This window comes from Mastacembelus armatus, chromosome 19 (assembly GCF_900324485.2).
Source record: "Mastacembelus armatus chromosome 19, fMasArm1.2, whole genome shotgun sequence".
NCBI lineage: Eukaryota > Metazoa > Chordata > Actinopteri > Synbranchiformes > Mastacembelidae > Mastacembelus > Mastacembelus armatus.
The window spans coordinates 18607844-18632808 of NC_046651.1; the positions used below are offsets into that span (position 1 = coordinate 18607844).

General features: G+C 44.6%; 3 protein-coding genes across 9 annotated transcripts in view; all 3 read right to left on the bottom strand.

Annotated features, from left to right (window-relative positions):
• Positions 1-787, bottom strand: part of baiap2b (BAR/IMD domain containing adaptor protein 2b) — a 48582-nt gene extending 47795 nt beyond the window's left edge. For all 5 annotated transcript variants that reach the window (XM_026316431.1, XM_026316428.1, XM_026316434.1 and 2 more), the window contains exon 1: positions 495-787. In XM_026316431.1, coding sequence (XP_026172216.1) covers positions 495-569 — 75 coding nt within the window. In that variant the 5' untranslated portion in view covers positions 570-787. The remainder of the gene's footprint in view (positions 1-494) is intronic.
• A 3296-nt stretch (positions 788-4083) lies between these two features.
• chmp6b (charged multivesicular body protein 6b) lies at positions 4084-7809 on the bottom strand. Its single transcript, XM_026314735.2, has 8 exons — positions 7446-7809; positions 6819-6928; positions 6489-6576; positions 6322-6408; positions 6161-6226; positions 5917-5997; positions 5708-5771; positions 4084-5324 (listed from the first exon to the last, which is right to left on the bottom strand). The coding sequence occupies exons 1-8, from the start codon at positions 7506-7508 to the stop codon at positions 5275-5277; spliced, it is 609 nt and encodes a 202-aa protein (XP_026170520.1). The 5' UTR covers positions 7509-7809; the 3' UTR covers positions 4084-5274.
• Positions 7810-9726: 1917 nt separating this feature from the next.
• Positions 9727-24854, bottom strand: abca5 (ATP-binding cassette, sub-family A (ABC1), member 5). 3 transcript variants are annotated; one of them, XM_026315765.1, is made up of 38 exons: positions 24735-24854; positions 23829-23998; positions 23096-23282; positions 22784-22957; positions 22454-22551; positions 21995-22221; positions 21717-21858; positions 20937-21125; positions 20646-20793; positions 20300-20477; positions 19927-19985; positions 19485-19771; positions 19191-19310; positions 18914-19052; positions 18379-18469; positions 18014-18153; positions 17708-17827; positions 17423-17624; positions 17078-17244; positions 16784-16911; positions 16418-16555; positions 16211-16324; positions 15908-16078; positions 15650-15763; positions 15400-15537; positions 15205-15273; positions 15010-15101; positions 14682-14805; positions 14468-14585; positions 14252-14343; positions 13998-14173; positions 13711-13786; positions 13471-13565; positions 13220-13339; positions 12974-13126; positions 12773-12852; positions 12595-12650; positions 9727-12278 (listed from the first exon to the last, which is right to left on the bottom strand). In XM_026315765.1, exons 1-38 carry the CDS (start codon positions 24745-24747, stop codon positions 12138-12140), a joined length of 5046 nt encoding a protein of 1681 aa, XP_026171550.1. In that variant the 5' UTR covers positions 24748-24854; the 3' UTR covers positions 9727-12137. The 3 variants fall into 3 exon arrangements, with proteins under 3 accessions (XP_026171550.1, XP_026171552.1, XP_026171551.1); XM_026315766.1 differs by having other exon boundaries at positions 12138-12278; positions 24789-24843; XM_026315767.1 differs by lacking the exon at positions 24735-24854 and having other exon boundaries at positions 23788-23908.
• Between the last annotated feature and the right edge of the window lie 111 nt (positions 24855-24965).

Consider the following 24965-nt stretch of genomic DNA (forward strand, 5'->3'; position numbering starts at 1 on the left):
ATGGGGTCCTGGACCGGACCACTGAACAGATTAAACGCGCGACTTCTCCATTTCTGAATTTTATTTTGAGTCGAACTGAAAAGGCGATTTGGAGACATTACCTTTGGCTCTGATCACCTGTGCGTGGCTTCGGAAACATGTTTCACGGTGAAAATAACCACCTGCCTTAGTGCACTAACACCTGTCCCTGCGACTCAGACACGCCAACAGCTTCAGGCCAGTCCAGGTTGTTCGGGATCCTTTGAAGGAAAAAACGTGAACATGCGTTTTTCCGTTTTTCCTGGTGACTGGAATCATGTCTATGATCAAATGACCTTATAAGATAACTGAATGGGCACAAAGAGGCGAGCCGGGCTCAGACAGCAGTCAGGTCCGCTGAGTCAAAGTTCTCCACTATCTATCCCCGTCCTCTAATCAGCCGTCCAGCGGTGCAGCAGGTGTCCCTCCACAGCAGCAGGACGCGCGGTTACAAACCAGCAAACACTCCGTCTTACCTTGTACACATTCTCCGTTATACGGTGCACCTCGTCGGTCCGGGACATCCTTGTTGGAGCGTCAGTCAGAACCATAGACCAGGATTTTCTCTGAATGAGGCTTAGGTGATTTCCCAACTGTGACGGGAGAACCAAGACCAGCAGTTCTCGGGGAATCGTGCTCCTGTGTGCCGGTGTCTGAGAGAGACGAGCTCGTCTGGCCCTGGGATCCCTGCTTTTATAGGAAAGTCCTCCGCTGCGCCCACACCGGCTCCCCACGCAGCCCGTCAGTCAGTCGGTGCCTCTCGGTTGGAGCGCAGAGGCGGACGCACTTCAACGGGGACGCTGCTGCCTTCAAGGACGCTGGGAAAGGACGTGATTACTGCTGAGCTGCAGATTAACAGCCAGATAAAATGTTGATTTGATTTATCTGAACCTGACTTTTATTGGAAAATAATAAATAAAATGAGTACACTACATCCAGTACTGTACCTAGTACAGTTCTGGTGTATTTGTTTAAGTATTTCCATGTGTGTGCTACTTCATCCTCGGACTTCACTACATGTCAGAGTCAAACCTTGGACTTTTTCCTGCTCTACATTTATCTGATAACTTTAGTTCCTTTACAGGATCAGATGGATCCAACAAAATACAGACTGATCATCAAACATTATTGATCCCTGGGGGGAAATTCCCAAGATACCCAGCAGTATGGAAAGTACTTCAAATTAGAAGTATATAAGGTAGTTAACGTCAGCTACCCAGCGGTATATAAAGTACTTCAAATTAGAAGTATATAAGGTAGTTAACGTCAGCTACCCAGCGGTATATAAAGTACTTCAAATTAGAAGTATATAAGGTAGTTAACATCAGCTCCAACATTAAAGTGATCAACACAATAATCATCAATAATTAGAATCCAATAATATCAGATCCATTCATGTGAAATGGGCCATTCTGCACAATGAGTACTTTTACTTTGGATGCTTCAAGTACATTTGGATGCTGGTACTTTTGGACTTATACCGAAGTAACAACTTGAATGTAGGACTTTTACATTGTGGTATTTGTACTGCTACTGCAGTACAGATCTGAGTACTATACCTATAACAAAACGCCTCATGTAGTCCGAAGATATTCAGTCTCTGCTACTGTTTCAATAATAAAAGTCCAAACTACTTGACGAACCAGCATCAAGTGGTTTGGACTTTCTGAGTAAAACAAATGATTCGATATTTCTCCTGATAATTTCATAAAAAGTGTCAATCAGGCCTCATAGTCTTTTCCTATCTGCCTCTAATGGAACCACCGTTATTAAATCAACACGATCAATCAACTAGTTCCTATTAAAAGCTTTGCAAAGTCTGAAACGCGCATCATGGGAAGCTGCGCGGAGTCCGTGAACGCCGCATAGCATTTAAACAAGCCACGCCTCCTCCGCTGTGTCACACGCTGCCCACGCCGCCTCTGCTACAACCATTGAGAAGACCTGCCTCAGCATCTCCACACAGAAAGTCTGCAGTCTGCACTTTTCCTCCATCTCCTGCAGCTCAGAAAACGCCAGGCTGCTCGCATCCACGGCTTTAACCGAACAGAGCGCAGCTGGGGGGGTCTGGACGATGCCACAGGGAGGAAGGTGGAGATGACAGATTGCTGTGTTTGTTTACCCTGATCTGTATCTGAGTGGGCTGGAGCTGCTCTGTCTTGGGTTTCAAAGTGTGGTGGGTTGGGAATCCCACACATCCCAGCACATCACGATGCAAAGGCCTTTCAGTGAGGATTGATGAAGAACAGACAAAGCAGAAGAAAATAGCAGTGAGAGAGAGAGAGGACAGTCCCACCTTTTCTCAGTGAGCTAAAACAGATGAGATATTTCAGGGCTGTGGATAATAAAGGGGAACAAACTGACTTTGCTCTGTCACATGTGATTAAAGCTGATGGTGAGGAGGCCAAACTGCAGACAAACGAACACAGACGTTCAATATGTTTGTCAACTGCAGCTCCAGCTCAAAGCAAAACTACATGTCAGCGAATTAAGGGACTGATAGTTAACTATGAGTAAACTCCAGTCTGACCTGAAGTCACTTATCTAAAAACAAACACATTCAGGTTTTGTCCACTGGTCTGGACTGAAACACTTTCAACTTCCTGGATGAAATTTGTGTGTGAAGATTTTTGAACTGACTTGGACTTTCCTCCTTCAATGATTTGAGACTTGAAAAGACCTGAGACATCTTGTTTTTACTACAGACTAAACTTCAACTTACCTGGACACACACCTGTAAACATGAGTCTGCTGGGAGACGTCTTCAGTCAGGCTCCAGTAAACACCTGTCATCTGCACCTGAGAGACTTGTAACCTGACTTGGACAAGGACCTGGGGCCTGACCTGAGACCAACCCAACTAACTGAAACCTCAGCATTTAATTGGACTGAGAATAAACTCATGTTCTGACACATTTCCAGTTTGTGTAGTTGCAGACTTGACACTTCGAGTCAGATTTCAGTCACAAACCTGAGCTTCATCTGGAATAAAGGGACATTCTGTGAATAACTGGCTGTACATTTGTTCACTGCACCAGTTACACCTGCAGTCACATGAACTGAGTGTTTCCATCCATCCATCCATCATCTATACCCGCTTATTCCTAACCAGGATCACAGTGATCTGCTGGAGCCTGATCCGGTTTCACATCATTTGATTGTTTGATTCACTTTACATTGGAGCTGCTTCATCACCCCTGACACCTGAACGTATCACCACACCTGAGCTGTAACTCTTTAAAAATGACACCTGCCCCTAGAGACTGAGACTGTATATTGGGTCCACAGTGGAGGTGCAGTGAGGTAGGCAAAGCCCCCACACACTCCTCCGTACGTTAAACATCCATTGAGCAGCATTTGAACTCCCCTTCATGTCCGTCCCACTCACCGTCGTCCTCTCTGGCTTTTTCTCTCCGCCTCAGATCCACGCCTGTGATTCATCGGTGCGGCGCTCAGGCTCCTCTGTGCGTCGCCCACTCCCACACAGCACCGCCGGGCTGAGGAACGATGCCAGTCCATTCAAAAAGAGGACAGAGCTGCGAAGTGCATTTCAGCCACTTGACAGAGACAATCCAGGATATTTCTGGCTCACAAAAAGAACGTCAACACACGAGAGTCGTTCAGTGAACACACTTCAAGGCTATAGACAGGAACACACTGTCCCTTTCACTTTGCAAAGGTCTGGGTGGTACTTTGGTCCAGTGGGAACAGTTGGACAAGTCTACTCTTAGGTCCCAGTTAAACCAGCAGAGAAATAAAAAAAAAAAACCCTGAAGTGCTGCTGAAAACAGCTGCTGCTTTTCTGATGTGAAACCTGCTGCACCAACATGCTACATGCAACAGAAACCAGGCATTAGTGTGGTGATCGAGTCTGGTTCCCAGTCTGAGTCCCAGTTCATTAGAACCAAGTCCAGACCCAAACTGTGCGGACAGGTGCACCTGCTGTAACAGGATGACGTGTTTCTCTGCTGCCACCTAGTGTTCAATCGCAGAATAACAGCAGTGAGACAGCAGAGGCTGTGACTGTAAAAAAACACACTTTAATAGTAAAAATAAGACCTGGGGGGGGGGGGGGCATCAGGTTTGAGCAGATGAAGTGACGTCTGCAGCCTGATAGTGTTAGTCATCAGTGTGAGATTATCTGATTTACAGATTAGACAGATCTTAAACGATACACAAGCTTATGAATGCAGGCCATCAATGCAAATCTGTACAAGCAAACCTGAGCAGAACATGCACAGTGAGATAATGAAATCAGGTCGCGCTGCACTGACACCGAGCGGATCCACGGGGGGAGAACTGGGCACACTGAGGAACACTGTGGAACAGGTTTATCCAGAGGTTCTGGGGTGTTGGAAACACACGGCCTGCAGCTACTGGGACGAGATAAAGGCTGTGCTGAGCACAAGTGATCCTCCTGCCTTAAAGGCTCAGTTCACCCAAATAACAAGAACATTTCATTCTTCAATCCAAACACTGAGTCAGAGACTTGGTTTTATGCTGCAGCTGAAATCACATGTATTTGCTTCTGTCTGAGGTTAAAACTCAGAGCAGGCTTTTTCAAATCTATCGACTGATTTTAATTATTAAAATGGAGATAAAGAGGCTTTTGGGAACATCATCCATCTTCGTAGATGAGAACTAACATTACTCAGACAAATAAATGCAAAGACGGGGCCAAAAACAGCAGAATATAAAATTCTCCCTTTTGGTTGAGACAGAGCAGAGTTTGGAGTTTGTTTGTTTAGTCCAGGTCTCAGGTCTTCACAGCTCTGCCTGGATGATCCTGGGAAACCTGAGCCCTGTTTTCTGGAAAAGATGCTGCTGCTGAGTTTTTCATTTTAATGTCATTTTCACAAATAAAATCTCTGGCCAACAAAACAGATCAGAGCAGATGAATGTCAGTTAATCAGTCTCACTAATCTGAATGAACTGGGCCTTTACAGACAGTAAGATGCTGATGCATTACACTGAAGGGGAAAGAGTGTCCTGGAGGTGCATGTGCATTGAGTGTCAGCAAAACAGGTTACAAACAAAGGTGAGGCACAGTTTTCTGATCTCACACTCCTTCATGGTTGAAATCAGCATTTCCCACCACCTCTGCAAAGAACCAGTCCCACCGTCTGCAGCCCACAGGACAAACTGCAGCTGGATGATATGAGAGCGGCTGCTGCCAGTTCTCCAGCAAAACGTCTGTGTGGCTGCAGGTTCATGTAGGACGTCACAGGCTGCAGGTCGGCTGAGCTCGGTCCGGTTCCTACACGGCGAGCAGCTCGCTCTCTGCTTTCTTCCTGGGACGTTCTCTCTCTGAAAGAAACAGATGACAGTGAACCAGCGATCGACAGCTGCTGTGGTCAGTCAACTGTTACACACTTCAGTCACAAACTTTCTGATGCTGCTTTCACTTCCTCTAATTACTTATCTGCTCAAACTCCACACTGACGCCAAGCTTCATGAGATGAACATCAAAAACACAAAACTATTTAATAAATACACAAGGAAACTCTATGGTGTGAACCATGAACGTGAACATGCTCAGCTAGATCATATTTTTAACAGGTTAGAGGTTCACAGGCTACAACAGCATCTACCATGACATTGCTCATTGGAATAAGGATCAGGACTGGACACAAAGAGGGTGCTGGGGTCAGAGGTCAGAGGCAACTGACATAAAGAGCAAGAGAACAAACCTGGTTTCTCCTCTGGGACATGTGGCAGCTCGTCGGCAGGAACCTCAGGAAGCTCGACGTCTCCCTGAGAGTTTAACAACGATCAGTCAACACCAACGAGATTATCACATTAGCTTCACTCTCAGATACACACACGTATATATCCATCATATATCCTGTAGTGCAGCGTGACACCTGGACAGTGCAGGTGTAATCGTGCACTGACGAACCTGAGTTATGGCCTCCAGCTCAGCCAGAACGGCGTCTTCATCTTCTTGTGTCAAGGAGCCGGCGAGCATCTCGTCGATTTGCTGCAGAAACACAAAGAGCTCTCAGCTTTCTGTGGGCGGAGCTCAAACACTACAAACACTAAAACCTGCAGCCTGAACGTTACTGGGCAACATCTGCTCATCTGATGAGGACGGGGAACTCATGACAATTTCCTATGTGTCTATCGTCAGCGCTGGGACTTACCCTCTGGTACTCAATTGCGTCCTGGGTTTCGTCCATAATCCGTTCCACCTCTTCAATAGACATCACCTAGTGTGAGAAAACCAGGGGACCAGAATCAGTCGACAACCAGTGATATAGCTGGAAGATCTGGTTCTGTTCTGAAAACACCTCCCATCACCTACCTCATGCATCTTTTTCAGACATTCATTTCCAACTTTCAACCCATCGATGACTTTCTTCTCGATCTGGGCAAACTCCAGGTCTTGAACCTGAAAGAAACAGGAGACGGAGCAGCTTTTAGTTCCACTCTAGTGCTGCAGCTTCACATCGTGCATCAGTCGTCACTCACCATCCGCTCCAGGTTGCTGATCTGGTTCTCCGTCTTGTCCAGAAGCTGGTCCTGGTATCGCTTCTTTTTCAGCAGGATGAGCGCTTTCCTGTTTTGGTCCAGACGTCCAGAACAATGTCAGAATCACAACAATGAGCAGTTCAGCGACTTTAAAACTGAGATACGACAAAGTTTCATCAATTTGATGATGTTTCCCTAAACAACAGCGACTAATGTGAAACAGCTGAGAAGATGAATGTGTCGAAATGACAGGACAGGTCAGATGAAATAATTTAGCATCTCTAATAACATCTGTTTCATAGTGAAGCTTCCTCACACTGTGACACTCACTCTTTTTTGCCATCTTTCAGCAGCTGTTTGGCTAAAAATCTCTCCTTCTCCAGCTGCAGGTTGACCTTCTTCTGATACTGCCGCAGTTTATCTCTTTGCTGTTTCAGTTGCTGCAGATTAAAACAGACATGAGTGTAAACGGTACATGCACAAACCAGCTGCTGGAAACCAAGTGTGTTAGCTACAGCTGCTCGGCCAAACTGCAGCGTTTAAAATCTGTTTTTTACTATCAAACATCCACATCCCATAAAACATTAGACATTATCCTACAATACCAAGTCCAGACTCACGTTTGGCCTCATGGATAAAATCGGCACACAAGAAGCTGAGCAACACTTCTGCAAAGCAGTGAACTTTTAAATTCATCTCAACTTTTCTGAATCGCAGTTTTTAAAGATCATGTGGGGTTAATAAATAACATCAACATCTTCAAATTGATATTTTCGACTAAATTCCTGCCGAATTGAAGAAAAGTTTCTAACGATTGAAAACTGTTGCTGTTACGATTCACATGAGGGTTTATGTCCAATTACTAAGAGGTAGATTCTTAAATCAGCACATTTCCCAACGGAGTTCGCTCAGTAACAGGACCAACGTTAGCTAATGGAAGCTAGCTGGGACACTCACCAAAATCGCCTTGTCTTGTTCCGTCACTCGGGTCTGTTTCTTTTTTCCAAACAGATTTCCCATTTTCACACAGCATCCCAGCCTCCACGGTGCCACCGGGGAAAAACGATGAGGGGATATTAAACTATTTCTCTAACTTTTACAGCGGCCCGTCACAGATTGTCCTCCATTATTTGTGTAGTCATCTATCCACACCCACGGCCGGAAGGAGGAACTATGTTTCATTATATTTCAGAAAAGTCACAGAGTTGGTTAAAATGAGTAATGAAAGATACATTTTATTAAGACGTGACATTAGTTTATCAAAATACCCGCAACAAACATCAGAATGAAACAAAAAATATACCGCACACAACCTTGTCAAGTTAGCTTCAACGCAAACAGACAAGCATGCACTTCCGGTGAGCGCAAACGCAAAAATAATGCAGCGAAACGGAAATAATGAAAAACAAATGAAAAATAAAACACCAGATTTTTGTGCTGCTTTTAAATGTTAAAATACCAAAAACTAAGCAACACGAACGAACATTACATAAGACTCTGCCTCACGATACGTTACGAATGTGTTGAATGTGATTTATTTCAAGTTACAGTGATGACAAAGCTACGATAAAATGATTGTTGATGCTATGTTAAACTAATTAGGTGAATTAAAATGCCCTGTGTGTTTTTATAAAAGCAAACGTTATCATCTCTCAATTCTATATTAATCAATTATTGTGCTATCAGGAGCCTTAAAGTATTTTAAACTGTTTCATGGTTTATGTCGCTATCCAAAGTAATTCATATATTCCGTCAGCAGGAGCTAATTTTGCTAATTTATTTCCTTGCAGTTCCACACTGTGTCACCAGGCGGCAGTGTACACTGTCTTTAACTACTTTATTTTGAAAGTACCGGAAAAGTTACTGTGCTGTCCTTGCTGCATTGACGCCGCCTTTATCAACTTATTTTCTTGCAGTTCCTACTGTGTCCACCAGAGGGCAGTGTATACAGTGTCCTTAACTATTTTATTTTGAAAAGACCGGAAAAGTTACTGTGCTATTGTTGCTGCATCGACGCCACCTTTATTAATCTGTCCTTGCAGTTCCTACTGTGTCCACCAGAGGGCAGTGAGTCAATGTCCAGTTGATGAACAAGTTTGTAACAGACAGAAAAAGAGAATCACGGACAGACAAAACATGAGCAGCAGCAAAAAGCGACATTTTCTTGTTAAATATGAGCATTTAAACATGTTTAGCACAGAAATATCACGTTCACTTCGCTGTCAGCACCAACATGTTCACTAAAACACTGCACCTGGATCAGTGTCACCAACGATGCAGTTTCTCACAATAAACACCAGGATTTTAATGTCAACGTGAAGGAATCGGCTGCAGAATCTGTCACAACACCTGTAACTATGGTAACTCCAAGAAACGTTTGGCTAAAATGTCAAAAACGAAAGTTAAGACTTCGAGGTTTTTAACTAACTGATTTTACCAAAGTGTTACTGTGCTGTCGTAGCTGCTTTAATACTAATTTTGCTAATTTCTTTCCTTGCAGTTCCTCCTTGTGTCCACCAGACGGCAGTATACGCTGGTGTCTTTAACTACTTTATTTTGAAAAGACCGGAAAGGTTACTGCATTTGCTGCATTGACGCTAGTTTTGCTAATTTCTTTCCTTGCAGTTCTTTTATTTTGAAAAGACCGGAAAAGTTACTGTCGTTGCTGCATCGACGCCGCCTTTATTAATCTGTCCGTGCAGTTCCTGCTGTGTCCACCAGAGGGCAGTGAGTCAATGTCCAGTTGATGAACAAGTTTGTAACAGACAGAAAAAGAGAATCACGAACAGACAAAACATGAGCAGCAGCAAAAAGCGACATTTTCTTGTTAAATATGAGCATTTAAACATGTTTAGCACAGAAATATCACTTTGACCTACCTCCGTTTCTTGAACTGAGTGTAAATAGAAACACAGTCGATTCTTTATTCATTGTTCCAACAAACTAAATGATCATTTCAGCACATGCGCAGCCTCGGGTTGGTAGTTGGCACTAATCTTAGTTACAAAGTCAATATAGTTATTTATTTTACGTGCAGTTCCCTGCTCTGTCCACTAGATGGAAGTGATTTTATATCAAGTTCAATTTTCTGACAAAGAATTACACACAAAACATGAAGGGCAGTAAAAAAGAAATTATATTTTATTTTAAACTGAGAATATAAATATGTTTATATTTATTCTTTATTCGTTACCTGGATTTCAGGTCAGTCCATCAAATAAAGACAAAACATTTTGATTTGATTAACATTTATTCATGAAAAGGTCGTGTAGAGACCAGAGTTTATTAATGTCCATCCAGACACGAGAGGATACAGGAGGAAAATACAGCACACAACTAAACCACAGTCCTTAAAAAATAAAATCAGTGCACTCATACCAAGATTGCATAATATAAAGAAAGGTTATAAAATTTCCCAGATATAGTGCAAATTTACCATCACCAGGAAAACAAAATGAAACTGCTCCACTTTTCACTGCTGATCACCCATAAGCTTCATTTTCTACAGTCAAGGATCAGTTTGGTTTGGTTTATGAAATATTTGCAACCGAACGTGACGCAGCACAAAAATCTGATGCTTTTTGTTATGGAATCGGGGGTGAGGGAGAGAAGACTGACAGAAAAAAGAATTGTGTAAACATGTTCTACATTGCACTTGGGAAAACAAATATAAAAGATGCATACAGTATATGTGACAGCCCACAGACCCACCCATCCACCCCACACACGTCCAACTTAACGAAGAACCAGTTTCACTTCGTCCTGTTTGAGGGAACGTGGCTACATGTGCACAAAAATAAATGTTGACAGGGTTTAAATAAAGTTTTCACATTCAAAAAGGGCAGAACACCCTTGGCAGTGTTTGGACGGATCATGACACTTTCCCCTCTGACGTTCTCAGTGTGTGACACAGTCTGTTTTCAGTCAATCAGACAGGATCGATAAAAACAGCTAAAATCTATAACGGATAAACAGAAGCTACTGAATAAACACATGACTGGGTTTTCCCAGATACGTTACATAAGAACAACAAAGGTCTGTGCTACGAGTGGAGACGTGACGGAGCTAAAGTTAAAATGACTTTACTCAAACACATTTCTGGAATATGTACAAAAACCTAACAGTGTTTATGTTTGATGTAAACTTTCAGCTTCTGCTCCAAACCTGATCTGACAGTGATTCTCCAAAGACTGTTCGCTTTACTGAGGTGAAGAAAACAAACACCTGCAAAAAACCCTGTGATGCTGAGTTGTTGAGCTGTGAGCCAGAGTTTGTGTTGTTGCTGCACTGGGGCAGGTAAATAATGGACTTATGATCATTAATAAAATAAACATCAACAACAAGAAGAAGGCGTCAAAAACTCCCTTTAACCTCGTCGTCCTCTCACCTGAACGCAGAGAAAAAAAATTACAATTTGTCGGTTTGCACCAACACACCAGCTTATACAAACTGGAGATCATGCAGAAACACACACACACACACACACACACACACACACACACACGACCGGGTCAACAGAACAGCTACGTGGTTGAAAGTGGCACCAAAGTGCAACAGTGACGACAGGAGCTCAGTCACAACCGTCCAAACCTACATTCAACATTTGTCACCAGACACCTGGTCCAGAGACGAGCAACAGGCCGACAAGCCCAACATCTGGATGTGAGCCTCCAGCTTCACCTCTGTGTGTCTGAGGTTAGCGACCCTGGCTAATGACGAGGGCGGCGTGCTACATGTACTGGTGTGCATATTCTACACTACATTCCCAAACCATGGCTGAACCTGTGGAGAGGAGGCCAAAGACCATCTCTCCAAAACCCTCATGCCAACATCTGTCTGCCACAGTCCAACACAGAAAACACACAGGCCTGGAGAACACAGGGAAGTGGACACAGGGGTGCATGCTGGTGTAAAATGAGGAGAAGGGACTGTTTGTTACGCTGGGGGGGGAGGGGGTCAGTGAAGACTGTGCAGCGTCACTTCTCCAGTGTTTATTCCACTGCCCCTCGTCAAGAACAGACTCATTAATGCACAAACCTCTGACGCTGAAAAACAAAAAACCCTCCTCTGTCGGCGTGAGGGTGGTAGTGTGTGGGTTCAGGGATGTGCTGCTTTGGTACGACCGGATGGATCCCAGTCGTCGTAGTGCTTAAAAATAGTTTCACAAACACAACAGACAGAAACAGTTGAAGAGACAAACACACCGACTGTTACGTCTCCAAAGAGGAGCGACAGTTACAAAGCATAAATATTATATATCGTATATATGTTTCCATGTACTGACTCCCTGTGAGGATAAAAAACACCGTTAGAAAGAGAAGTAGGTGTCGCATCAGCGTGTCGACAAAGACTGCAGGCCCCTCGGTCAGTGCGATTCAGAAAACAGAGCACCAGTGGACGAGGGTTACACAACATGCACACCTCAGACCCAGATACAGGAGCCGTGACAGCCCCGAGCCCGAACACACGCGCGGCCATTCCCAGTGTGTGCGAGCCCCCACCCAGGTCTGTCCCAGTCGGTTCAGGGTGGGGGGGTGTTGGTTTGCGTGGAGCGAGCGAGTGCTGGCGTGAGCCCTGAGGCGCTGAAGCCTGGCAGGTCGGGAACGGACAGTCCAGGTCAATCACCACCTGCTCCCTGTCACCGGGACTTCAGAGCTGGTGCACGATGCTGTCCGTGTGGTTGGCGGCAGCCGAGCCGTCCTGCCGGAGCCGCTGCCACTGGAACGTTGTGCTGAGGGAGCCCACCTCATCCTCCTCGCCCTCCTGCTCCTTGGCAAACTCCATAAACACCTGGAGGACGAAGGGAGGCAGAAGTGAATAACGCGCACGAGACCTGTGCTCATATGGACACGCTGAGATGCAGCTTCTGTGGACTCTAGATCTATTATTTTCAATCTAACTTCTGCTGCAGATTCATTTTCCTGTTAGTCGTTGAACACACACCCATCGCTGTTAATCCGAGGCCAAACAGACTCATTAACCACGGACCACTTTGTCTGTCCAACACACGGAGGTTTAGCAGTTTTGTTTCTGAAGAATTTATTGATGATCAGAATTCAAATCACTGATGGTTTGAGGAATAAGATCATGTGGCTTCTGTCTGTACCTGCTCCAAGGTCGACTGGGAGAAGTTGTACTCTTCAAAGTTGTAGGTTTGTTTGGCTGAAGACAAAGAGATTAAAGAGAGAAGTTACACTGGATGAATCAATGCACGTGTGTGTGTGTGTGTGTGTGTGTGTGTGTGTGTGTGTGTGTGTGTGAGAGAGACAACACCAGTGACTCACCCTGTTCTAACTGGGAGAAAGACTTGGCCAGTGATGTCACATCCTCCATGGGGATCTTGTAAACCATCAGAGTAGCAAAGCTGGAAAGAAAACACCAGCATCACGCACAGGCAGCAGTGTGTGTGTGTGTGTGTGTGTGTGTGTGTGTGTGTGTGTGGTTGTAAATTATGTCATTAACTCATACATTTGCTGGGCTCTCACCTCTCCTGCCGGACGGCGTGAGGGAAGATTCGGAGGATCTCTTTGTGCAGCAGCGCCACCTGCTGCAGCCCCGTGAGCTCCTCTCTGAGCTTCACCTCCAAACTGTAACCTCGACCGTACTTCCCTTTCAGGTGTTGGATGGAGCCGATGCATCTGTTGGAGACAGAGCACAAGAATCCACTGATGCTGAAATCTGAAAAAGGCGTCATTAGTGCTGCTGAGCTGTGTCCTGATGTGAGCACGAACCTCAGCTGGCCCGAGACCATGATGGCCACGCGGTCGCACACGGCCTCGGCCTCCTCCATGTAGTGCGTGGTGAGGATGGCTCCTCGCTGGTGGTTCTTGAACGCAGCACGTATGGCTCTCCTACACAGAGCAGAGCGAGAGGTCAGAGGCCTCGACAGAGCTGAACCCAGTCCACTGACAAACTAAACACAAGCTTGAGGACACGTGTCCAGCTCATTAAAACACAACATTGTCCACGTCGAGTCTCTCACCACATGCGCTGTTTGGACTTGGGGTCCATGCCGGACGACGGCTCATCCAGTAAAACGATCTGAGGGTTCCCGATCATGCTCAAGGCAAAGCACAACTGAAACAAACACAAGCGACTGAGAGTAAGACTTAAAACATTTACACCATGACAGCACTCACACAACTACATGAGAGAAGAACATTTAATACGACAGGTTTTCTCTAAATACTGTATTTAAACATGATGATGATGATTTTCTCACCTTCCTCTTGAGACCTGCTGAAAGACTCTTGGCCTGTTTGTTCAGATGATCCTTCAGCTCCAGAGCATTCACCACGCTGACAAAAGAACCGACTGTCAGGAACCTTCATATGGATCTTACCTCATTCATTTTCGTAATAAAACCATAATAAGAGTCATAATAAGGCATTTTCTACCTCAGTCATCAGAAAAGCAGTTACAGGATGTCACCTGTACCACATTAGTGTTGCAAAGATCGACCACATCAGAAAAAGCTGTTAGACGATGGTTTGTCTGGATGAGACGTACCGTTTGATGATCCCTGGCACGTCCTGTCCTCTCAGACCCTTGATGGCAGCGTAGACCTCCAGATGTTCCTGCAGAGTTATCCTGGGCCACAGAGGGTTCACCTGTGGACAGTAGCCCACATGTTCCAGAGGACTGTCCACTGGATGATACTCTGTACTGTAGTCCCCCATCAGCACCTGGGCAACACAAAACATGGATATTATTGTCAAATTCTTAATAAAACGCAAGAAGAGCAGCCTCAGTCTAATCTGTACCTGTCCTGCTGTGGGGTCAGTGTCACCTGACAACATGTGCATGATGGTGCTCTTTCCTGCTCCGTTGGGGCCCAGCAGTCCCAGAACCTCACCTGAGGAAACAGCAGGGAAGTTGGGATATTTGTGCTGCTGAAACTTCATCACAAGTTTCCTTCACACAGACCCTGATTTTGCAGACATGCAGTCTACAGATGTATATTCCGAGACTGCACGTACCTTTGCGAACACAGAAAGAGACGTTGTTTGTGGCTAATTTCCTTCTCTTGTTCAGGGAAAAACCTTCCCTTCGGCCTTTGTACTGTTTCTTAAGGTTATTCACGACCACCACAGGTTTCTAAAAGAACAGGACATGGCAGGAAGGACCAAAATGAGCAGGTATTCAGTCAAGTTCTCCAGCATAACTTTAGGTTTTCAGTCAAAGATCCCAGACCTCGTCACAGGACTGGCAGGTGAGAGCCTCCTTCACCCTGGCCTTCTCCATCTGAACATCCTCATCCTCGTTCAGCACTTCCTCTGGGTTTCTCTCCACTTTGGGCTTTGACTTGGACGAGATCCTGCGATGGTTCACACAAAAACACCAACATGGTTCATGTAAAATGTCTGGAACTACAAAACAACCTTCCAGCATTTATAACATTAATGTCAGAAATGTGCCCAGCTCATCTGAAATATAAAGAAACAAACCTCGACATGTAAAATACACAGTGTGTACTGAGGCTTTTTGTTATCTGAGCTGTGAGCTGAAATTTGATCCTCACCTGCAGAACTGATCATTTTTCATGGTCCTCCCTCCGTAATGGAGCTCCAGCCAACGGAGCAGGAAGAGCAGCAGGATGCACTGCAGATAGGGCTGAACACAGAAACAGACACACACAGTTATCGTGGCTAAACACACACTTCTGTCAGACACCATGTTCTGTGTGTATCAGTGTTCTGTTTAACGAGATACATACAGCTACAACCGCAATGAGCAGGTTCTTCCACAAGAAGTTCTCCTCATAAAGAGACGGCAGGAAGGTCGCCTGTGGGTGGGACAGGAAGACATCAGTCAGGTGACTTGCTGCTGCATGTTTGATGTTTTCCCAGCTCGCTGCCAACACTGTGTCTGTCTGTCTGCCTGAAACAGCTGCTTGTCCTGGCTGACCTACCTTGGTGATGCAGTTGAGGCAGCCCATCAGAGGGTACACAGGGTTGAAGAAACACAAGGCGTTGTGCAGGTTTCGGGTCAGGGCAGGGTTGTCGTTCACAAATGACAACTGAACCAGTGAGGCTGACACCACACACACCTGAGGCATAAATCAGTTGGTTGCAGTAACACTTTTACAATACAGATGTGTGATCACAGCCAAACATTTCTACCTGTATTTCAAAATGTGTACAAAAGGCATCAACTCTCACCATCATGGAGATGACAGAGAAGAAATCCCTGTTGCTCTGGACTCGGGCAAAGCCAAAAGAAGCCACGTAGGTGAAGAGGATCATGGCTGGAGCGAAGCCGACAGTACACAGAACCTAAGGCGGTGGAGAAACATGAAACAAGAGTAATAATATTGATTGAGACCCTTTTTGCAGACACCGGGACAGGAGGAGTGCATATAATAATCTGGTGTAGTGGATGTGCGAGAGCCACGCTGCATAAAAAGCAGTGGTACGAACCACAGCGGTGAGGTTGCTGGAGGTCAGCAGGTTTCCAGTGTGGAAGGAGAAGAGGATAATGGTCATGGAGGACAGGATGAGGTAATAGAAGGGGATGTCCACTGCTGCCTGGCCACACCAGTACGCTGATGGTACCAAGCCAGAGATACGCAGTGTAGAGCGACACTTGATCTGAAGAGCAGAAAAACAGTTAATTAAAGATTAAGATAAATCTTTGTGCCTAAAGTGAATCCTTCACTTCAATACATCGTCACCTGTTGGACACAATAGAAATAATCAGAATTACTGGGAGAAAGCCGTTACCTCTCGATCTCGAGTGTGATCCATTGCAAAATATGCAGGCATTCCAGCTGCCAGCATTCCCAGTATGATGGCCTCTATGTAGACCAGTGCGTAGGAAGTAGCATCTGGGATTTGCTGGAAGACGTCACGATAAAAGTTTAATATCTTTCAATAACACAGGGCAACAGAGCAGATGAAATTAGCCACATCTGATTCCTAAACACTCACATAATCAAACGGTTTGGTCCAGGTTCGGATCTGTCCAGTACCATTCAGACCCCGCAGAAGAGCGTTGCTCAGTATATTGACCGCCATAGGCAGGGAGTGGACCGTGGTGCTGTTGAATGCAACGCTGTACCTGAAACCCTGTTAACAGAGAATGAAGGGTTAATGAGCGACACGTTAGGAAGTGAACTCCACGCCATCTACATTCAAAGCTCTCCGTGAGAGGACTCTCAGACAAAGAGCCCTTTATCTGAAATACTACCAGCCGTAGGTGGAGGTGCTGTAGGAGAAGCGTGCTTGCATCTAACACTTTGTCTAAAATCTCATCAAATGTCCGGTAGGAAAAGATAAATTCAACATTTCAATGACCTTGTTGGATCCTGTGACGTTGAGGGCGGCACTGTGAGGAGCTGCGGCCATGTAGTCGCTGTGTTTCATCATTTCCACTTTGATATCCTGAGACTCCAGGTTGTGGATGAAGTCAGAAATATCAGAGCCTGTTGGTGAAAAAACGTGCAGGAGTTCAGCATTAAGGGACATTGAACAGTACAGGAACCAGTACTTCATAACAATATTTACAGCAGGAAGTGCTGTCTGACAGAAAGCTCTTTAGAGAGGACGTGTTATAAGTAAACCTGAGGGCTACATCTCCAGTGAACTCACCTGAGGAGTTCTGAACCAGGAGGCTGGTGGTGTACCTCTGAGGTGCCTGGTTCTTTTTGAGGAGGTAAATGGGCAAAAACTGACGGTCTGGAGAGTGAATCTGGATGTTTCCTGTGGCCAGAGACAGAACGAGCACTGCAGCAACAAACACCAGGAACAAGGCCAAGCTGCAAGAGGAAGAAAGACGAGATGAAGCCTCACAGAAACACACAAGTGCCGATTGTTTGCAATAACACAGAAGAATATGGACCTTTAGATATTGGATCAACTGGCTCCATATATGTTAATATCAGGTCACTGTGTGTAAATTCAAGGCTTGTTGTGTGTTTTCAAATCATTTCTCACGTGTAAACAAAGGCCTTCCTCTCCCTGAACATGTTGAGCATGTGCAGCCAGGCCACAGTGCTGAACTGCTGCCGCCACAGAGCGTGACCCGACACGACGTCCGCCTTGTTGTCTGAGAACGTCAGCAGCCTTTGGTCTGTGTCGTCCAGAGAGGTGCCGTCACCTTCATCCTCTGCCTGCTCCTGATTGAACACACTGTAGTCTGCAGGGAGCACACAGAGACGGACTCAATCAGAGGTCACTCGGAAATAAAAACACTCCTCACTGTTTTGGGATTGCGCTCACCAGCTTGGTCCACTTCAGCCTCCGCCTCCAAACGAAGAAAAACATCCTCCAGAGTTGTCATGGAAACCCCGTAATTGATAATTCCCAGATCGGTCTGAGAGTCGAGCTCCAAGAACAAGCCTATAAAAGACAAATTAATCACTACCTGCTGCTGGTTCACTGCTCTTACAGTCAACACTGAGTCACAAATGAGCTGCAGTAATTATTTCAGCATTTGCCTGGAAGTGCGACAGTAAGAAGGCTGGAAATGATTTACTCTGGGCACAGCTACTGCTATTTTTATTCATCTGTCTATTGTGATCTCACCTGCAAATGTGTCCATGCTCTCAAAAGGCAAAGTGAACGTCAACTCTGCTTCGTGCTGTCGAGACAACTTCGCTTTGGAAACGTGCTGCTTGACCAGTGCTGTGATTTTATCAGCGTCACATCCCTCACTGATAGACATTCTGCAAGGGAGCAAAAGACAATCTAAAACTATGTGAAGAAAAGATCTAATTAACACACAGCTTGTAACATGCAGACATTAGAAATCATCAATAAAAATAATAAAAGTGGATCTTAAAAAAAATAAAAAATAAAAATCAGGCCACTACAGTTTAATACATCACTGCTCTGTTCCTTATTGAAAAGCTGCAACAATAAACTGCATCAGGGAAGCAGACTGTTCTTGCCTGAGATGATATCCAACACCACACTTGATCTTGAGATACAGGGAAGAGCCAACACATTTCAGATGTCCTTGTGAAATCACAGCTTTGCGATCTGAAGGAAAAAAACAGAAAATAACATCTGTGTTTAACCATCACAGCAGATCAAGTGCAGACTGTGTGACTCAGAAATATGGTGGGTGAGAAACAATTTCATGACACTTTAAAGTACTACATGTAGTCAAAGCTCAAACGAAGGTTTCTTCAGATGCTGGCATGAAAAACACCAAATCTAACAAGTTCTTTACCAGATACAAAATGCAGCAAAGTTGGCACTAAAGCAAAAACTAACACCTTCAAGTCACTGACCTGCTAATAGCAGAATTTATTACAAACATCAAAATTATCAGTTGTGTCTAACGCACAAAATTATTTGTTATATTTTTCAATTTTGGCAGGTTAAATTAGACCCTCTCATCTTCCAAACTGGGATGCCACCTGCCTAATGAGCGTGGTGCCCATCAGTCTGTGTTTACTGAGCAACAGATATAGTTCATACCAGCAAGAATGTCGGCCTCATCCATGTAGTGAGTGCTGAGGACGGTGACCCTGCCGGCTCTGCGGCTCTTCAGTAGCGACCAAACCTGGTGTCTGGAGCAGGGGTCCATACCTGCCGTGGGCTCGTCCAAGAGCAGGATCTGACACAGACAACCATGATGCAAACTGCTCACAATGGGCCCAAACTGTTGATTCTTCGGGCCAGGATTCAAACACACGTGCTAATAAAAGCATACCAGTAATCCTAAAAGCATCTGTCCATTTTAAGCTATTGGTACCTTGGGATCTCCTAGAATAGCGATGCCCACAGAAAGCTTCCTCTTCTGGCCTCCACTCAGATTCTTGGCCTGAGCAGTCATGATCTTCTCCAGGTCCAGGTCCTTCAGTACTTTGGTAACCTATCAGGGACAGACAAACAGCTTGTCACATTACAGTCCATCTCACACTGTACCTCTGAAGTAAGAATAGGGAGGAGATTATTTCCCAAGATGTCAGACATATCGGCCATTTTCTTATGAACGGAAGGTGAATGCAAAACTATTTTTGCTGTTTACTGCCTGTCACCACATTACCTCTCTGTCAACATCTGCCGCTGGGATCCCTTTAATGGCAGCAAATATCCTCAGGTGCTCCTCCACAGTGAGCACATCAAAGATGATGTTGAACTGGGGGCAGATTCCCACCAGCTGCTTCATTTCTGAGCCATCTGCGATCTCTGCGACAGGACAGCCGTAAATGGTGGCCAAGCCATTAGTGGGTGGGCAGATCCCACAAAGGATGTTCATCAGAGTGGACTTTCCTGCCCCGCTGTGTCCCAGCAGAGCTGTGATCTGGCCCTCGTAGATGTCGAATGTCAAACCTGGGTAGAGGATGCCAGATTAAAGTAAGAAAATACACATGGGCCAGAACAATAATTTGTTCTGCATGGATGTTCCAAAACCATTTTCTGCTTAATTAAAAAAAAAATCCAGTGAACCTGAGCACATCACAAGATCGATTATTTTCAGGACCCACCTCTCAGAGCCTCCACCACATTGTCCTTCTCTTTGTACACTTTGCAGATGTTGTTGATCCTGCCAGAGACAGCAGTCAGCAATGAAGAAAAAATAAAACCAGAAGCAGAGAAGTGTAAACAGAAGCAGTGTCAGAGTGAACTGGTGGCACAGGTTCTCCTCAGCCAGTGGAACAATGTGTTCAGCACTAAACCAACAACACAAGGAGCATTTTTAATTCATTCTTGCACATAAATTGACTGGAAACTTCTTTCCTCGTGCTTCATTATCAGAACAGATACAGATATTATACATTAAAATGAAGAAAACCCTGAAGGTTCTACTTATTGTGACACACTGCAAACATGCAATAGAAAAACAAGTTCAGCTTTTACCGAATGGCTTCTTTCCCTCTGAACTCAGGTGAAACAGGTTCCACAGACTCGTCTCCACCCAGAGCACCATTCGCCTCCGTGTCGTACATTGAACTCACTTCAACGTAACGCTTTCTGCGTTTGGACCAGTAGGACGGCTTTAGAAAGTACAACAAGGACCTCCTCATTCCAAACTCACCTGCATATCAGACAAAATGGAACATTCAGTACAAATCATCTTAATTAACCTAAAGAGATCTCAGGGGGAACCTTGGCTGCTGCTTCAAAACTGATCCAGGCCAACAGTATTAATGTAGAGTTAATTAACTATAAATTATAAGGAGGTATCCTGTGTATGTGTACTTACCAGGCAGTACCTGGTCCAAGTAGACAGCCAACAGAAGGTAGAGGATGCAGTCCAGAACCAGCATGATAAGGGGCACATAAAGAGGATGGGGGCCATTGGCCAAGGAAGAAAACACAGCACCATCTCCCTGGGCCTCCAGGTAAACCACCTAATGTGTATTTACACACACATGCACAAAGCTCAATTCCCTATTGCCACCATTATCATTCTGCACACAGTGAATCACACTGACAAGTGCATGGTTCCCACTGGGTTATTCTTTACATGATGCGTTTAAGAACAGCATGTTACCTGTGCAATCCCAATTGAGAAGGCACTGGGGGACAACAGGCAGAGGAGCCAGACCAGCGGCTGTGGGAAATCTTTCATCAGCACAGTGAACAGCGACAGGCAGCCAAACACCACCGTCAGCATGGAGCCCACTGTACTGGCAAACTTGGGTTTCTTAAATAACGGAGTCAGCATGAACGAGAAAAAGATCTGTGGAAGAGAGCGAGCGAGAGAGAGAGAAGAACCAAGAAGAGAGTAATACGTTTACATATATATTTTTTCTTTTCTTTTTTTAAACACTGTTTAAAGACTGGGAAGAAATCCCAAGACCTTTAGAAAACATCATGCATGCAGAGCTGCACAATTACTAGCAACAGAGATTTTTTGCTTTCCATTTCCATTAAAAAAAAAAAAAGAATAAATTGTCATTTTACTGAGATTTTATTAGCACAGATTTAACAAAACAATGGACTCAGTCATCCTGCTGTTTGCTACTTTACACCTGTAAAAACACACAGTCACCAGGAATTATTTCTTCAACAACAAGCTGTTAAGAGGGAAAAGCAAAACAGTCTGTAAATTGTCCAGGAACATTGTTTCTGTTATGACATAGTGATGCTGACATTTTCAAACACAACTTTCCAAGCTGTGAGCACCACAAATCATACTCTATTAATTAAACTCTACTAAGATCGAGGTAAACAAGAAGACAAATGTTTGTAATTTGGGTGATGTGACATTTTAATAAAGAAACAAATCTGTGTAGATTGATTTTGCCTCTATAAACAAAATTCCACTCACAGATGATATTCCATAGAGGAAGATGAGGGCGAAGATGACAAAGAAGTCACTGTTAGGGAAGAGAGCCGTGTAGGTAGCAATAATGGCCATCAGGATGGACATCGTGGTCACCAGAGCAGCGTACAGGAGACCCCAAGACAACCTGTGGTACAACATAATAAATGAAGCAGGTACACGATCCAATGAACACAGACGCAGGTTCTAACAAATTATTACCATAAAATAAAACATTTCCAAATGACTGAAACTACAGAGTTTGACCCCCTGGTCTTCTTTACCAGAAGGCTGTGTCATAGAGGCCCATCATGGTCATGGTGTCTTTGAGGCGGTGCTCCTTCTCAGCTGCCACATTGACAATGAGGAAAGTGACAAAAGGTGTGAAGGCCAGGACCAGGTAGATGGAGATGAGGGCATGGGGAAACTTCTGCACCTCCACAGAACCAGGCTGACCCATCATTACCACCTTCAGGTCCATCTCACTCCACACTGACCGCTTTGTCTGCATCTGTACAAAAACCAAAGATCACCAGCTCCACAACCGCAACTAATGATAATGCTCAATGGACTGAACTTCTTTTTTTTTTTACTCATAATTATTTAGTCTAGAAAATATTAAAAATGTGAAGAATGCCCATCATCCACCAGAGATATTATCTGTTGTGTGACAACACACTGTGCATCTTCATTCCCCTGGGTAAATTGTACAGAGCACAGTGCTCATTTCTTGCGTGCCTCACCTGGATGATGGCGGCGTCGATCAGAGACTGGAGGCGGATGAAACCAGAGTACCAGTAATTAGCTGCTCTGCAGTTCGCTGAGCTGGTAAAACAGTTGGCTGGAGGAGAATAAACAACATAAACTCTGTATTAGATATAGGTGACAAGCACTGATCATGCTTGCATTTAAGTGCATTTATTTCAGTTTATTTGGCAAAATTGAGTTTTCCATATTTTGTTGTGTTAAAATATGAAGAGAGATTTTAAAACCTTCCAAAAGAAATTTTAAACATAGATTACATTTAGACAGAAAAACAAAAAAATACAGTAAAACAAGTGTCATGATTTTACCAATGGACTCTGTGTAATCGCTGGGGAGCGGCAGCTGGTTGTACGGGAAGCGTAGTCTGTACGACATGGCAGAGCTGTCCATGAACACCACACCAACATAGCTGGATGGCTCGTACAGGCTGGCGTTCTCCAGGTCCTCCTCACTGGTAAACATCTCCAGACGATCCTGCATGTCTGAAAACCCAAAGAGGAGAATAAAGGTGCCTTAAACCTTTGCTGCCTCCTGATACAACTCAACAGTCAAGAACATCACAGGAATGCAATGTACTGTTGGTGTGACTTTAAGGCACGAGATGGTTTTCAGGCACTTACGCATCTCCTGGGCCACTTCTTCCATGATATGGTTGGTGATATTAGTGATCGGTGTGTAGCCCAGGCCCTTAAAGAAGTGTTCATCCCGCTCCAGCTCCATAGTGCTAATGTCTCCATAATAAACATGAGGATTCAGGGTACTGATGAGTATCAAGAGACCCAGCAGGAGCAGAGGTAGGATCAGTTCCTGTACACAAGCATGAAACAGGAAGAGCTGATGAGAAATCGCAAATGGTTTTCCACATTCAACCTTGGAGAGAACTAGGGTTCCCTAAGAAACCACAAAGCTGAGCCTGTGTTTTCCACACTCTATGAAAGGTTTCTATTATATGAGGATAAGTAATTAAAAGAAAACCCTGGACTTTCCTAACTCCTGTTAAAGGAACTGCAGGAAATCATGTGCATCAAATCAGTACTATCCCTCAAAAGGAAGGTTGATACACAGATACATTAAAAATGCAATCATAGAAATTGAAAAGGATGATAGGTAAAAGCCATCAAATGTAAGTTGGTGTTTAATATGTGCCATTCAAGCTGCCTTCCTCCTACACTTAACTCGCACAAAGTACATCATTGCTTAATTATCCAGCGACTGACTTTTTCCGCATGACAAGCTGTGGGATAAAGAGAAAACTGTCTAACCCAGAAACAAAACAGACGAAATGAAACCGAACACAGCGGAACAAACTTACACCCTGAACAAATTCATATCGATCTGCTGAGCACTAAGCACCTGAAGACTTTGCTGCTTAGTCCTCCATTTGATGAGCAGGTTCTTGTAGAGAAGACTTCTTGTTTGGTGCCAGACACCAGCATCTCTTCTATACATGGGCTGCATACTTCCAGCATGCCTCATCCGGATTACGTATGGACCAGAAGTCGTCTCCCTAATGCTGGCCTCAGCTGCAAGTTGAACAAACGCCAGGGAAAAAGGAACAAATTGCCAAGTGGACGTTATCAAGCATGTACAGTAAGAGCTTCAAAGATCTGACAACAAATTTAAAGGACGATCAGCAGAAAATCAATGGATCAATTTACACCACTCATTAAATCATAGATTCTGTGCTTGGATGTTAAACTTGCTATTTGGTTATCAGCACAGAGAAGGACACTGATAGAGACAGATGGACCCATGAGCATAAGGCCCAGCATAAATGCACACTGTCCTTTGGGGGTCCCTGAGACCCCCCTAAAAGTCTGATCCTAGAATCGCCCCTGGTTGAAAGTACCTCATGTAGCTGCTCCTCTCAGTCTCAGTGGTCACAGCTGCCCTGTCCCTGTCCTTCTAGTAGCTTTTAACTAGAAATGACCAGAAGAAACCTGTCACCTGTCTAATCACCGTTATCGATAGCTCTTTGACGTTAGCCTGCAAACGTTAGCAGGTGGCGGGTCGCTATCGGCGTGCTCGCTTTGCAAACGTCGCGTTGTTCAGTTGCAGACTGGGAATAAGAAAATGTGTTTTTAACAATAAATGGGAGGCTGAGGCCAAAATTTAAAAAAATAATTTACCGACAGACTTTGCATGTTTGTCCGTTCAGAGCTAACAGCAGTGTGCGCCTAACAACCAAGCTAGCAAGCCACAGCAACACAGTCGCAAAACACATATGTAGTGAGAAAACCAAACATTTAATATACTCACGTATAAAATACATTAAGGCATTTCTTTCCCCAACTTGTGCTTTAACAGCCTTACGTTAAATTTTATGTCAGCTCAACCTCCAGAAAGGAGCTCCTTGTTTTTTTTTTTACGTGACTTCCTGCTGTCAAACGCAATGGCCAGATAATAAAACGCTGACCAATCAGATCCCAGATAGGGATGATTGACGACTGTCTGCGCCAATCGGTGAATGACGTACTGGCTCAGCAAACT